Source organism: Clytia hemisphaerica, unplaced genomic scaffold, assembly GCF_902728285.1.
Source record: "Clytia hemisphaerica strain Z4C2 unplaced genomic scaffold, Clytia hemisphaerica genome assembly, whole genome shotgun sequence".
Taxonomy (NCBI): domain Eukaryota; kingdom Metazoa; phylum Cnidaria; class Hydrozoa; order Leptothecata; family Clytiidae; genus Clytia; species Clytia hemisphaerica.
In genome coordinates this window covers 3407465-3421960 of record NW_027103528.1, presented here as the reverse complement: position 1 = coordinate 3421960, position 14496 = coordinate 3407465, and the positions used below count along the sequence as shown (strand labels likewise).

The 14496-nt window shown below is 36.5% G+C and overlaps 1 protein-coding gene across 1 annotated transcript in view; it reads right to left on the bottom strand.

Moving 5' to 3' along the window:
* Positions 1 to 5762: 5762 nt before the first annotated feature.
* LOC136799581 (uncharacterized) overlaps positions 5763 to 14496 on the bottom strand; it is a 56012-nt gene continuing 47278 nt past the window's right edge. The window contains exons 9-10 of the mRNA XM_067056302.1: positions 7711 to 7821; positions 5763 to 6994 (exon numbers count right to left, since the gene is read on the bottom strand). Coding sequence (XP_066912403.1) covers positions 6554 to 6994; positions 7711 to 7821 — 552 coding nt within the window. The 3' untranslated portion in view covers positions 5763 to 6553. The remainder of the gene's footprint in view (positions 6995 to 7710; positions 7822 to 14496) is intronic.

The window sequence follows — 14496 nt, the reverse complement described above, 5'->3', positions numbered from 1 at the left end:
TTGTGAAGAAAAAAGAAAATCAAAAACGAAAATACAGAGAATTTTACAAACTACAGCCTTGTGTAAAGATATTCTCGAAAAAGTGTGAAGTACTACCAGATTGATCGATATAATATTATCGAGATAATCGAGTTTTAAACGAACAATTTCATTAAAAGCATGTTCGTATTTGAAAAAGATTTCGAGATTACTCTTTGCGTTGTTTACGCTCTGGGCGCAGTAGCTAGCATCTGGGGTGCTTTGTTTTCACCTCACATCTTTGATTGGATCGGAGTCGAACTTGAACATAAAGTTGTTGGAAGAAACTGGCCTAAGAGGTTTCTATTATCTTTGGTAGCCCAACCGGTAACTTTTGCGGCGGCAGCAGTGGCGTTATGGTGGTACCCGCTTGTTGTTATAATTCCGCCTATTCACTTCTTTGCTACCATCTTTTGTTTGATTGTAATTGACGTCACACGAAAAGAAGAAGCCTGGGAGAAGGGCTATCAAAGATTGTTTTGATTCAGATCTCATGTTCGTTATTTTGACCAAAAGTTTGTTTCGATCAAATTTGGGAAAGTTACAAATTGGGAAAGCGTAGTAAACGTGTAGACAGGTACTGACAATGTTCTACGGTGTCCTGAAATTGAGAAGAAGTACTTTTTTCGATTTTCAACGACGTTAAATACTCAGATCTATCAGTTTTACATTTATTTTCTATTTGAAGTAATATGTACAGTGTATACGAATTTGAAATATTGCAATATTAATATTGACATAGTATTCTATCAAATTTCATTATATTATATCTTAACATGGCAGAGATGTTGAATAACTTACTCGATTTTGGTATACTATGAAATCTTCAATAAAGGCCAAACTTTTCCTTTGTTATTGTCGAAGACTCTTTTATTCCCAAGACCGAATAAATAAATGATGAAATCTTAAAGCAGATATTACATTGTCCTTCAGACGAGGTCAATCTAATTTCTTGTTTTACGGGCCAAGCTACCCAAAAAAGAGGGTCAGTCGGTTGGTCGGTGAAAAAATAGGAATAAAAGTAGAATTTCACCTATAAAATTTCCTAAAAAGGTAGCAAAACTACTACATCTTGACAAAAATGCAAAATAGAAAATAAAAAGACACAATAGACACAAAAAGGTCGAATACATGGATAAAATGAAAAATTGAACATGAAATTCTCAAAACCTTTGAAAAAACTACCAAAATTTTGAAAATTTGGCAGTCTGTAAAGCAATGAAAATAAAAACTTACTACCAAAATCAATTATTTTTATTTCGATTTTTGGAATTTCAGGGTCGGTCGGGCCCGTAAAACAACTAATCAAATTTGTCTCGCCTCATTGGTCCATTGGATATTGCGATATTCACTCAATCATTGGATATTGAGATATCCACTCCACCATGTTTTGGCTTCGAATAAAAAGAGATTTCTGAAAGAACTGTTGAGAGCAACCAGCTCACTGGTTCTGTGCACTGGTTGTCACTCACATAACTTCACTGTTGTGATTACGTCATTGGTATTCTCTCAGTTCGTAGAGACCATAAAATAGTTTCAAAATGTACGCCAAAATGTAGAAAGATGCCAATTTGAAACCAATACCTGAAAAAGGTTGAAAATTATAAATTATCTTCACCGGTATAAATATAATAAAGAGTTGACGCAATATATATAGATATTGTATCAACTCTTTGTTATAGTAACGCTCTATTAACTTATCAAGCACTCTACGAGGAGAAGATGAAAACCCTTCTACAATACGACACGCTTTTTATAAGAATTCATGAAATTGACCAAAACGTTAAGGATATATTTGCGTCTACTTCTGACTGAACTTTGCTTTTTGATAATGCTGAGTGCGGTGAATTAGACTAGACCTTACTTGGTAAGGTCGTCAATTTGACAAAACAGCAACACTCCCCCTTTGACCCATTGCTGCATTCTATTTTCACCTTTCAGTTTTAGAACAACTAAATTCTAAACAAAAGCTCAACAAATTGAGAACTGCCATATACTGTACCGAGCCCCTTAATCGTGCCATCCAACCTCCGGGCTAAGAATGTCTAAAAATATGAGACGCCTTGGAGTTTTTACAAGATACTTCAGCTTGTCTTAAAAATATCTCCATCCTAATCTAAGAAATCCTTAAAATTATTTCGGAATAATTTCCCCCAAAAAGTTGAGAATACCTAATATTTATGATATGCACCATAGATTACATCACGGACCCAACAGCTGATTGGTTGTAAGTGACGTGAAATCATTCAATACGTCACTTTCAACCAATCAGCAGTTGGAGGGGAAGCAAAACAAAGATTAGTGCGCACACTTGACGCGAATGGACTTAAAATGCTCTAAAAATGGTAACATTCTTATTTTTTTAGCCAATATATAAGCGTGTAAATTGAGCACAAAAAACTGGGGGCCTACACAGGATCAATTTAAAATATTTAAGCTAGAACTTACCAACGAACGAATATAAAATGACCCAAAACATCTTTTCAGTTTATGGCCAGTACAGTCATTAATATCAAATCAAATTGTTCTCGTTCGCCACCCATGTTGCAATATAGATTTCATTTACAGAATTTCTCACATCTCATACAGTTGTATGAAAGAAAATAGATTAACTTTTTTAATCTTTTCACAGATTTCTTTGGTAATAAGTGAATCGCGTAAGGTTATTACTGTATATGTTGTAGACGATGATGTTATCGTCCGTCATAGTTTTAGTAAAGGCGGAAGAATATTATAAGCGCGGAGTTTACAGCCGTCGTTATGGCGGTAGACGGAAAAAATCGGCTGTAGAGTTTCAAAAAGAAACTGGCAGTTCTTTTTAATCGTAAATCAAAGATGAAAAAAATGAAGAATTTTTTTACTGGCAGAAATAAATGGTAATAACCTCGTTGATTTCGAATCTGTGTTCAGACTTTTTGGATCTTTCTTAAATAAAAGGTATTAGGTTATTGTGAAGTGCACATCAGCGATGTACGAAACCCAAACAAGCCTTCGAAAACTGAAATTCTTTTTGTTGGAGCACCAAGGACGCTCTACACAACCCCTGAATCTTTTGATAACACAAATCTTATTGAGCCCATCCGCCTAGATGACAACTGTTTCTTACCGATCGTCGATCAGTTTTGCTACCTTGGCACAATACTCTCGAGGAACTGTACTGATGAAGCGGATGTAAATAATAGAATAGTAGGCTAGTAACGCATTCGGAGCTTTACGTAAGAGTGTCCTGTCCAACTCACACATATCACTATCCGTCAAAAGTTCTGTTTACGAAGGGCTTATCTTACCAATCCTCTTATACGGATCTGAATCGTGGTGTCTAACTGAAAAATTGTTTAACCTTCTACGCGTATTCCACCGACGATGTGTTCGATCGATGTGTGGTGTTACAATGAAACATGTTTTCGAGTTTCGTTTAACTATTGATGAGTTATTGAATAAGTTAAATCTTTTATCGATTGATAGTTATGTTTACAAACGGCAGCTCCGATGGCTTGGCCACGTTACACGTATGAAATATGATCGTTTACCTCGTAAAATGTTATCGTCTTGGGTCTGTTCCAAAAGGCCAAAAGGAGCCCCTGAGTTCACTTATGGTCGGGGTATTTTCAAATGTTTGAAAAAGTGTGAAATTGAGAAAAGTAATTGGTTTTATTATGCCTTGGATCGAATGAAATGGAATGGATTGATTGCTAATGTATAGAGTTTATTTCTCTAGTTTTTTACTTGAATTTCTTTTTCATGTCTAGCGCTATGATTTGCCCCACGTTGGGCGCCAATGTACTGGAGCCTTATCCGAGTGCTGGCCTAGCAGACGAATAAGACGCAGTGGGTGAGTGAGTCTAGACTACGAAAGGGACGGGCTAGAGGAACCTAGGGGAGTAGAACCTAATCCTATTTGCAGACAGGAACGGGAGACTATGCAGTTACAATAAACTAATATTTAATAATGACAACGCTCTACAATCGTGCTATAAATAAGAAAAGGATACTTACAAACCTATGTCCTGAGCAGGTCCGCCGCCGATCGCTGCCGAAACAACACTAAAGTTTAGGAGGGCTGGACAGCAATTGCTAAGTTGCTGCCCAGTGGAGCGTGGAAGGCGTAGTTGGGCGTTAGAAGGGCGCTAGATACGATCAGTAAAGGTATAGCCGAAGGAACTTTAGTACAACCTAATGAGAGAGAGAGAGATGTACCATCCCTGCAAGGGGAATTGGCCTAAGAAATAATAAAAATTATGTCCTAGGAAAATCATAGCGCTAGACATGAAAAAGAAATTCAAGTAAAAAACTAGAGAAATAAACTCTATACATTAGCAATCAATCCATTCCATTTCATTCGATCCAAGGCATAATAAAACCAATTACTTTTCTCAATTTCACACTTTTTCAAACATTTGAAAATACCCCGACCATAAGTGAACTCAGGGGCTCCTTTTGGCCTTTTGGAACAGACCCAAGACGATAACATTTTACGAGGTAAACGATCAAATTTCATACGTGTAACGTGGCCAAGCCATCGGAGCTGCCGTTTGTAAACATAACTATCAATCGATAAAAGATTTAACTTATTCAATAACTCATCAATAGTTAAACGAAGCTCGAAAACATGTTTCATTGTAACACCACACATCGATCGAACACATCGTCGGTGGAATACGCGTAGAAGGTTAAACAATTTTTCAGTTAGACACCACGATTCAGATCCGTATAAGAGGATTGGTAAGATAAGCCCTTCGTAAACAGAACTTTTGACGGATAGTGATATGTGTGAGTTGGACAGGACAGTCTAGACTACGAAAGGGACGGGCTAAAGGAACCTAGGGGAGTAGAACCTAATCCTATTTGCAGACAGGAACGGGAGACTATGCAGTTACAATAAACTAATATTTAATAATGACAACGCTCTACAATCGTGCTATAAATAAGAAAAGGATACTTACAAACCTATGTCCTGAGCAGGTCCGCCGCCGATCGCCGCCGAAACAACACTAAAGTTTAGGAGGGCTGGACAGCAATTGCTAAGTTGCTGCCCAGTGGAGCGTGGAAGGCGTAGTTGGGCGTTAGAAGGGCGCTAGATACGATCAGTAAAGGTATAGCCGAAGGAACTTTAGTACAAGGTTATTGTGAAGTAGGGCTTTAAACGGCCAAAAATGACCAAAAATAGCCGAAACCGTTTTGTTGACCACGGGGATAACACGAACAAGCTAAATGCAGTTCCTTATTTTTATCAAACGCCAGTTCATTGGCTGAACTGATTTTTGGATGATTTCCTTGTTGATCAATTCATAGATTTTCGGTTAAGTGAATCATCGCTTTAGGTACACCACGTTCTCACAGACCCACTGTAAAAAATTGGCCAAAATATTGTCCCCAGTGGAAAATTATACTCCAATTTTTGTCCCCGCTGACAATAATCAGATAAGAAAAATCCACACTGTAAAATATTGTGCAAATTCAAATATCCCGCCATAAAGAAACACGGGAATATCTATCCCCATCGAGATTTGGTCCGTTGTTTTCATCCCCACTGCCTAAAAATATCCCACCGGGTCTGTGAGAAGGGGATGTTTATCGAAACGAAAAGTGGAAGCGTTTTGTGAAATTCTAATCTTTCTATCATTTTTCGAGGGAGCTTTAAGCTGGCAATTCACCCAGTACATGTAGCAACTCTAGCATTTTAAATATTATCTCTAATTCCGAGGAAAAGCAAACCTATATAAATTGCCACCGATTTGTTTTTTTTTTCAAATTAAAATTCTTTTCTTTTTTCTTTAGTTTTGATAACTTAGATTTGATAAATTATGTGAAAATGTTTTATAAATATGATTTCATAAAAAAATAAATATTTCCTTCAATTTAAACACGTTGAACTAAGTCCTCGTGGACAGCAAAGAGTCGAGCAGGCGAGCTCCACTGAGCTCATTTTTTTCCAACCATTCAAAAGTCTGAAAGCTGCTAAAAGTAAATAAAACTTGCCTCTGGCCCAAAAGAGCTTGGAAAACTTAAAAGATTACCCTTTATAAAGGGCTTTTTTTGGTAATTATGTCACCAACATCACTTGACTTGGCTTTAAACGATTGTCAGCGGGGGAAAAGGAGGGGCACTCAAGGTAAATCCCCTGCCGTACGTACTTATTGAGAAAGATTGCACTCTAAGGGAGTAAGATTTGGAAAATCTGACCATATTGTGCCTGAAAATGGTAAAAAACTTTCAAGAAAATACACCGTCGGGGTAGATTTTTCTCCATAATTTACTCAAAATAATCAATTTTGAGCCGCACGTATGGTCGTTTTTTGAATCAAGCGCCCCCCCTGGGGAGATTGTCATAGTGATCAAAACTCTCATTTTGCTGCGCATTTTTAAACATTAGTACACAACACCTGTTTAGACATGTAAAACATTTAAAATAATACAACCGTAACAACAAAGCTAAAACAACCCAACCACCAACAATAAACAATAAAATCTAAATTCAAGTTAATTCAAAATCAATTCAACTTTACACACACGAAGCATTTCAGCAACGTCAACTTCATTTAGAGGATACATTTGAGTTATTTCCAACTGAACTAGCCTGAAGACAATCAGTAACGTAAGATTTACTATCATCGCAGGCTACAATAAAACCAGAGTCCGTTTCGCAAGTACGTTGTAAGAAACACGTTGAGGCTTCACTTGAAGAATTTTTGTTGACGTCAGCATTTTTGGCAGTATTAAATTGGAAACTGCCAAGGCTTTCGTTAAAGTCCGAGATATCCGAGCTTTCAAAAGTTGTTTGATTCTTTGTCGCTGCTTGGGTACCATCTTGATTATCGCAACACGTGATTATGGTTGGTTGAACATCATTGTTGACTTTGTTGATGTCTTGTTTGACGACGTTATCTTTCGTGGGATTTTCGGTTGCCGTTATATTGTCAATTAATCGTTTCGGTGTGAAATTTAATTTACGTTTACTTTGAACCAGATTGTTGAGCTTTAAAAATAGAGAGAAAATTAAATTAAGTCATCATCTTTTAACCTTTCAATAGTGTCTTTATTTTTAAATATTGACGCTTTTGACCTTTACTTCCCCTACAAGCCATAAAATACGATGTTTACATGTGTCTGAGCAGATATTGCAATCTATCGAGAATTAATTTCAAAGATCCCAAGATAAGACTAGATTTTTCCAAATCCTTACAGTTCTTGTATATTGTGCATTTTTTCCATAACCTAGGAGAACCTAGAGACATGGGGTCATGTCTTCACACATATAAATACCCTTTTAGAACTAGAAAGATGGAAAAATGGACGTCTGTAGGAACACATTTAGTTCATGGCTAGTGAATTGATATTACAAAAATCCAAAATGTCCGTCACCAACTTTGATATAAAAATCTTAAACACTGCAAAAAAATTATGATTTTTTTAAACCGCAAAAATTTGAACCCGCGAAATACAATTTTTTCCAATTTTATCAAAAAAATTTGAAAAATCCCTAGGAAAATGAAAAAAATTGTCCAAAACAGGGCAAAACCGCGAAATACAATTTTCCGATTTTTTTTTCGACCGCGAATATAAGTTTCCGCAAAAATTAGTTCCAATAAGGATCTATCCGATGATAACATTTATTTTCGTTGAATTCCATTTTTGAAAACGGAAAATGTTTGTAATCATGTTTTAAGTGGAAAGAAAATGATGAACACTCACATCATTGGGTAGAGGAGGTGACTCGTTTTTCGAATACGATTCATTATCATCAACATCACCATCACATTTGTCCTGCTCGTCATCCTCAATCACCAACACTTCGATCACATCCTGAAGGTAAAAAGAGACATTCTTTATTTTTCCACTTTTTCCTAGTAAAGAGAACTGAACATCGCAGGAATACCACGAAAACTAGTTCCGTGCATTTTCCATATGGCAAAGTACCTTAAGTGGATTAATAATTTTTGCGTGGATTTAATTTGGAGAATTATAAGAATGGTGTCTTTTATTTCATAATGGATATTGATAACTTTTTGGGGAAAATCATCCTAAAATATTCTTGTGGTAAATTCTTAGGTTAGGATCCAATCCAGCCTAAAGGCTATAAAACTCACGAGATTACGTGAGATCGCTGACTCACGAAATTGATTTAAAAATCAGCGAATTTTCAGCTTTACAGGGCCATTTTCAAAATTTTTCGAAAAGCTTATTTGCGAAAATAAATCGCGAATTTTTTGGCTTGCAAAATTAAATCTTGCAAAGATTAATCCGATTAAAGTATACTGGGCAATGGCTAAAGTCAGCATTTGGTGGTGTTTTGTCTCAAAACCTACTGTGACTGGTAGTTTGTAAATTTCAATTTTTTTTGCAATGTTTAAAATACCCTTTCCGGACGCACGGGCCACTGGGTGGCCCATGAATCGTGTTCCTATATGACGCACGGGCCACCGGGTGGCCCATAGCTTTGGAAAAGATTTTAACAGTTTTCGCGCCAAAATACAATAACATGGTTTTGAATAATGATTTTGAGATAAATTCCCGGTAACCTGCAAACAACCGCTTTTTGATATCTTGTTTACAACTAGAATTATAAATTTTCAATGTTTGTTGTAAATTTACTCAGGCTAAATCTGTAAGGGAAAAATTGCTCAAAAATTTGGACAAAAAATCACTTTACTCAGATTCTTGGAAAGCTTTTGACATGAAATTTTTTTTACCCGGTCAGTAATTCAATTCTCTAAATCATATTCAAAGTTCAAGGCGTAAAGCAAAGGCCTTTTACTCTATTTCTTTATTCAAAGTCAAAAATTTTGCCTTTCCGAAAAAAAATCTGCCGATTTTTCGGTCACGTGACCAGGTGTCAGCCATATTTAAAAATTTTTTTGGGGTATTTCAAAACCCCTATTACATGTGAAAAAAACGAGGTATTACTTATCGTGATATCTTTTATCAATCACTTTCTATTGCAATTTTAGTGAAGCCAGTCAAAAATCAAATTTTTGTTTGCGTCATATAGCCGTGAAATCATGCGTCCGGAAAGGGTTAAAATACCAAAATTGAGTTTTCTCTTTCTTCACTTGGATAGCCAGGAGACCCGTCCTGTATTTTTATAATAGATAAAGGACGGGTACGAGCTGTGAGACAGATTTCTACCTTAAAAATTTACAGTGGGAAATTCGAACTTAGCGCTGTCCTAACTTACTAAAGTGAATGGGGGTGGGGGGGTAGTCCAACACTTTTTGAAAATATAATTTACCTTTAAAAACTCCATAAAAAGGTAATTAGAGACCTAAACCAGGCTTTTTAGAGCAATTCAGCTTGTGATAGCTTAATTAATAGAGACGTTTATTCGGGACCTTTGGGTAAATCATAGTCCCAACAGCTGATTGGTTGAATAAATCATAGACCCAACACCTAATTCGTGATGTAATGTTACGTTGAAGTGAAGACTGGAGTTGTCGATTATAACCCATCACTGTAATACAGTAATATTGGTCTTGTGTAATACAGTAATATTGATATTGTGTAATAATACAATATTGGCAACGGAATATAAATTTGTATAAACTTGTCCCTATAACCTGTCCCTTCCTACGTTTCTACATGTCTGAACATGGTCTGAATGCCTTGTTGCCTAGACTAACTTATTACACGAATATTACTAGGCAAGTATTCAACAGCCTTGAAATTAACACGCATAAAATTAACACACATTTTATTTGCTTTTTCAAGAACACCACGCCTGGTTTTAATTAAGGGGGTTTAATATAATTTTAATAAAATGACTAATAATATTCGTGTAATAAGGTAGTTGAAGTGACGCATATGGAGTTAAATCGCCCTGGCAATGACATTTGTTTAAAAATTTTTGTCACAAAAAATCTAAATGTTCAGTGGGGCAAATAGGTTGTCAGGGGTTGTGTCGATAAAAAAGCAAAATATTGTTCTTACGAATCCTGTCATGTGGTGAAAAGTTGCCGAATAAAGTTTATGTATATTATGTATTGAACTTAATTTGATTTGATTCAATTTCTTTTGCCTTTGACAATATTTTAATGTGGCGAAACGTAACTCAATATTTCTATAGTCTTATTAATTAATTATTTAATACTACTGTAATAATTTGATAAAATTGGAAATAAAATTCCCATCAAATTAAAATTAAACAGGGCTTCAACCATTTTTGTTTTATGAAAGCATATTGGGCTTTTCCAGTTAAAATCCGTACCCCCCACGTTGAGGATATCCATTTTCAAAATTGTTAAACCCCGGGATGTCCAAGCCATATTTTTCTCCAACCCCTTGGATTTCCAGGTTAAATTTTTCCCCATCCTCTAGGACGTCTCTTGTGAAAAGAAATAACATTACCCCCTGGATGTCCTATATCCTCAACATGGATAGCGCCTTACCTCTCTTAAATAACGCCAATGATTTTTGCCGGAAGGAATCTGAACCCCTTCCTTGTGTATGTCCTCAACATAGTTTTAGCTATAGGCTATACATTATATTTACCATATTACCCCTTGGATTATGGCTGAAAATTTTTTTGTGGGTGTACGTTTTTTTTTTCTCGTGTCTGCTTTTGACCCCCTGGACAACGGACACACTTCTGTCTTCTGTGACCCTTGCGGACATGTGCAATTTTCGTAACTTTGATTTCCCGTGGACACTCATCCTTATTTTTATGTTTCCACTGTTTACACCGGGAGTCTGATAAATGACGTGCCCTGCGTGCCCACGTGCCCTACTTTTTCGACGTGCCCACGTGCCTTGACGTGCCCAAGTGCCTCGACGTGCCCACGTGCCCGCGTGCCCTCCAAAATTTGACGTGCCCACGTGCCGGTTGTAAACGCACATGTTTTAACGCATATTTATTTGATTTAGGTACTGGAAACAGTGAGTGATTCTAAGAGAGGATACCTGAATCAACTTATTCAGTCTGAGGTTCCTAATAAATGCCCGTTATTAATTTTTCGTTTTTTTCCAGCCCATGCGGATCTTTTGATGACATAAGTTCGTGTTGTTAACGGGAAAGTGTCTTATTCCTGGGAGATTTGGGTAAAAAGTTATACGCGGATGTTCCGCTGGACAGGTTTCTTTTCATTCACCGCCACGGGTCCCGGTAGGGTTGAGAAAATACCAAATTAGAAAATTTTGGCAAGATTCTCCAAATAATGAGTCGCAAGTCGGATCCATTTTCGTCAATCATAGTTACGTAGTTATGAATTGAATGGTTCGACTACTAAGTTAGGACGGTCAATTGAAATGCTATTAGAAACGCTATAGAATTTTACATCAATTCGTAGTGCAAAGATTTATCAAGATTTAATTACGAATTTCCAAGTTTACATCCGAAAATAGAAGATACTAGACGTCTCCTTCGTCGCAAACGTCGGGTAAGTGTGTTGCCGGAAAATCATTTACTTTAATCGGATTAAATATCGCGCAAAATTTTTGGGATTTAATTTCGTGAATCAGAGTTTTGAAAAATTTTACGTGGATTTAACTTCGCAAAAAGGAGCCGCAGAGCAGCTGAAAATGGCCATTTTTACCACAAATAGAGAGTTTTGTATGGATTCTCTGCCGAAAATTAGTTTTTAAAAATTTCGTGATGGATTTAATTTCGCGACTCAGCAATCTCACGCGTTTTCGCGAGTTTTAACTTCGCGAGTTTTAATTTCGCGATAATGGCAAAATGAAAAATTCACGAGATCGCGAAATTTAATCTCGCAAAAATCAAATCCGATTAAAGTATCATAAAGTAGTCTCGATTTCCGAACCACTATTCTTTTAACGCGAAACATAGGAGCAATTTTGCCTTAAAGTGGAAAAGAAGAAAAAAGCCGCGTACGGGAATTTGGTTGGAACAATCGAATACCCGCAAAGTAAACAAACTTCTATGAAGGTTTTTTAAGTATTTGTTACAAAAAACAGAAATGTTCAAATTAGTCTCTCTTACCCTGAGTATCAGATGCCGTGTTTTCAAAGAAAATATCTGACCTCTGACCACCGAGTGTAGAAATTTTATGGCACATGTGTCAATCTAATCACTATAGAAAGAATCAAAGATGAAGAGCAAATATTACCTTATTAATGTTTAGCAGATTGTATCAGTACACATGATGAATTCCCCCAGAAACCTCCAAGTGTAATTGAAATGAGTTTCGTTCAAAAGAAATCTTCTACATGATTCCCAAGTGTATAATAGTACTTACTAAACTATCAATAATGGTAATGTTACTTCAATGGAATCGAAATTTAATAATAGAAAGCTCTTTATGTTATGATTCTCGCTGACTCTTTTTTAAAAGCGTTGATGACATATTTCTATAAAATGACATTTTTCAGAACATACTTATTGTTTGTGTTGATGCGCAATGAATAGAATTGCGATTTGTCATCACAGGTCAGAATATGATTCAGCGAGTACCTCACCAAAAACTGCGTAAAAAAAAGCCGTAACGGCTAGCCCGTAAGGCTAAATATGATTTTGAGCTGTGATTTTCACGGTAAGTCTCTCTAGGGTCGGAAAATTTACGATTTTCAAAAATCTTGTAAAATTTGGTCTCTCTCTAAAAAGCTACCCAGTGTTTATTATTAAGTCAATGCTCTCTAAGGGTCGATTTTCGAAGGTCCTGTCCGCACATACCCCTTATCCGCCAACCTTAGTACCACCCTCGGGTCTACTTTACTCTCGGGTTTTCAAAACTCCATTCCGGCCAAGTCTAGGTATGACCAGTATGACTCACGAGTCACGAGTCAGAAAACTTAAGTCACGAGTCGCGGAAATCTTGAGTCGAGAGTCGGATTCTTGAATGAGTCGGGAAATGCCGGCACCGAAACTTTGTTTTTGGGGTGGGGGTTTCTACTAACCTCATCGGACAATATCAAAAACACATTATGCATGTATAATACATAACCCATAATGCATATAATGTATAGTACATAACGCAATACAACTGGTAAAACGTCCATAATGCAAAAACGCATAAGGCATAAATGAACACGCATAAGAACAGAAGGCTTCGAGGTCTAAAACTCTTAAGAAATTGCACCAAATAAATACTCACAAATGCTGAAAATAAGAAACATTTAACGAACATTTTTAGGCCTAAAACGGAATATCATGCATTTTTCGTCCATAACTAATACAAATAACCAATCACAGCTTGTCGGCACATCAATGGATGACTACTATCCCTCTCCGATGGGATATTGGCCCGCTCCTTTAGTAGAGCAAAGCGTGGGCGGCCGCCAATACGCCATCGGAATAATGGAAAGGAGAGTTTTTAGGTCACGAGTATCAAACCGAAAGCATCCAACGAGGACCTTTTTTTTTAAATATCTGTTTCCCAGACATAGCCTTCCTGGAAAATTTGATCTGTTGGCCGAATATTTCAAAAATCTTATTCCTAGAAATGAAGATCTGTTTCTCCGCAAAACCTAATTTTTAATCTCAAAGTATCTTTCCTAGAAAATTTGATCTGTTTCCACAATTTTCAGAATTAAAATTTTGATCTGTTTTCCCAAATAGGATATCTGTTCCCCTCTCCTGGAAATTTTCATCTGTTTCCCTTTCTTTTTGTTATTGATATCTGTTTCCCCCATAAAGTTCAATCTGTTTCCAATGCAATATCATCTTTTTTGGAAACAGATATCTGTTTCCCAATTTATTATGTCATCTCCTAGAAATATTGATCTGTTTCTCTCTGATGACGTCATCAGCTGGAGCGGGGAAACAGATAGTTTTAAGGAAAAGGTCTCTTCTAGAAAATCGGATCTGTTTCCCCATTTTTCAAAAAAAGCTCTCTCCTGGAAAAGGGAAACAGATATTTCGGGGAAATGGGCTCGTTGGCTGCTTCTGTCAAACTGTCAAGCTATTGAAGAATCCTAAATAAACCTGTTTGAGTAAGATAGTATTTTGACTTTTGTTTGCTTCTCATATTTTGTGTTTATGGGAGTGTTTTTAAGGGAACTTTCAGCTCAAATTTGTAAAAAACTTCAAATTAGAAAATTAGTCTCCGTCCAAAAACTTTTTGACTGCAAAACGTTTTTAAAAACACGCTGCTTAGATGTCGTGTCTTCCAAAAAGTCTATTGTCTCGATATTTTTTCGTTCATGTCACGATTTTTCTGTCTGTCGGCAATGCAATAACCAAGTAATCCATTTCGAACATTTTAGACTTCTTTTTTGTACCGCTTCCATTGTCACGGTATTTTTCTGTCAAGTCACGATATTTCTGCAAAATATGGGTCAACGGTAAATAATTCGTCAGAAAAAATGACGAGCCTCTGATCCATTTGATAAAAAGAACGACAAAAATTGTTATCAGAGAAAAAGATTTTCTAAGGTGGGGTGGACCGCTTGAAACGAAGTTTAGCCCTTTTCTAAGGGGTCTTTATTTTCTCGAATGACTTTTAGAAGGGATGTTTTGAATTCATTTTTTACTATGTTAATGTTTATTCGAGGGTACATTTCGATAAGGGGAGGGGTTATAACTCTAGA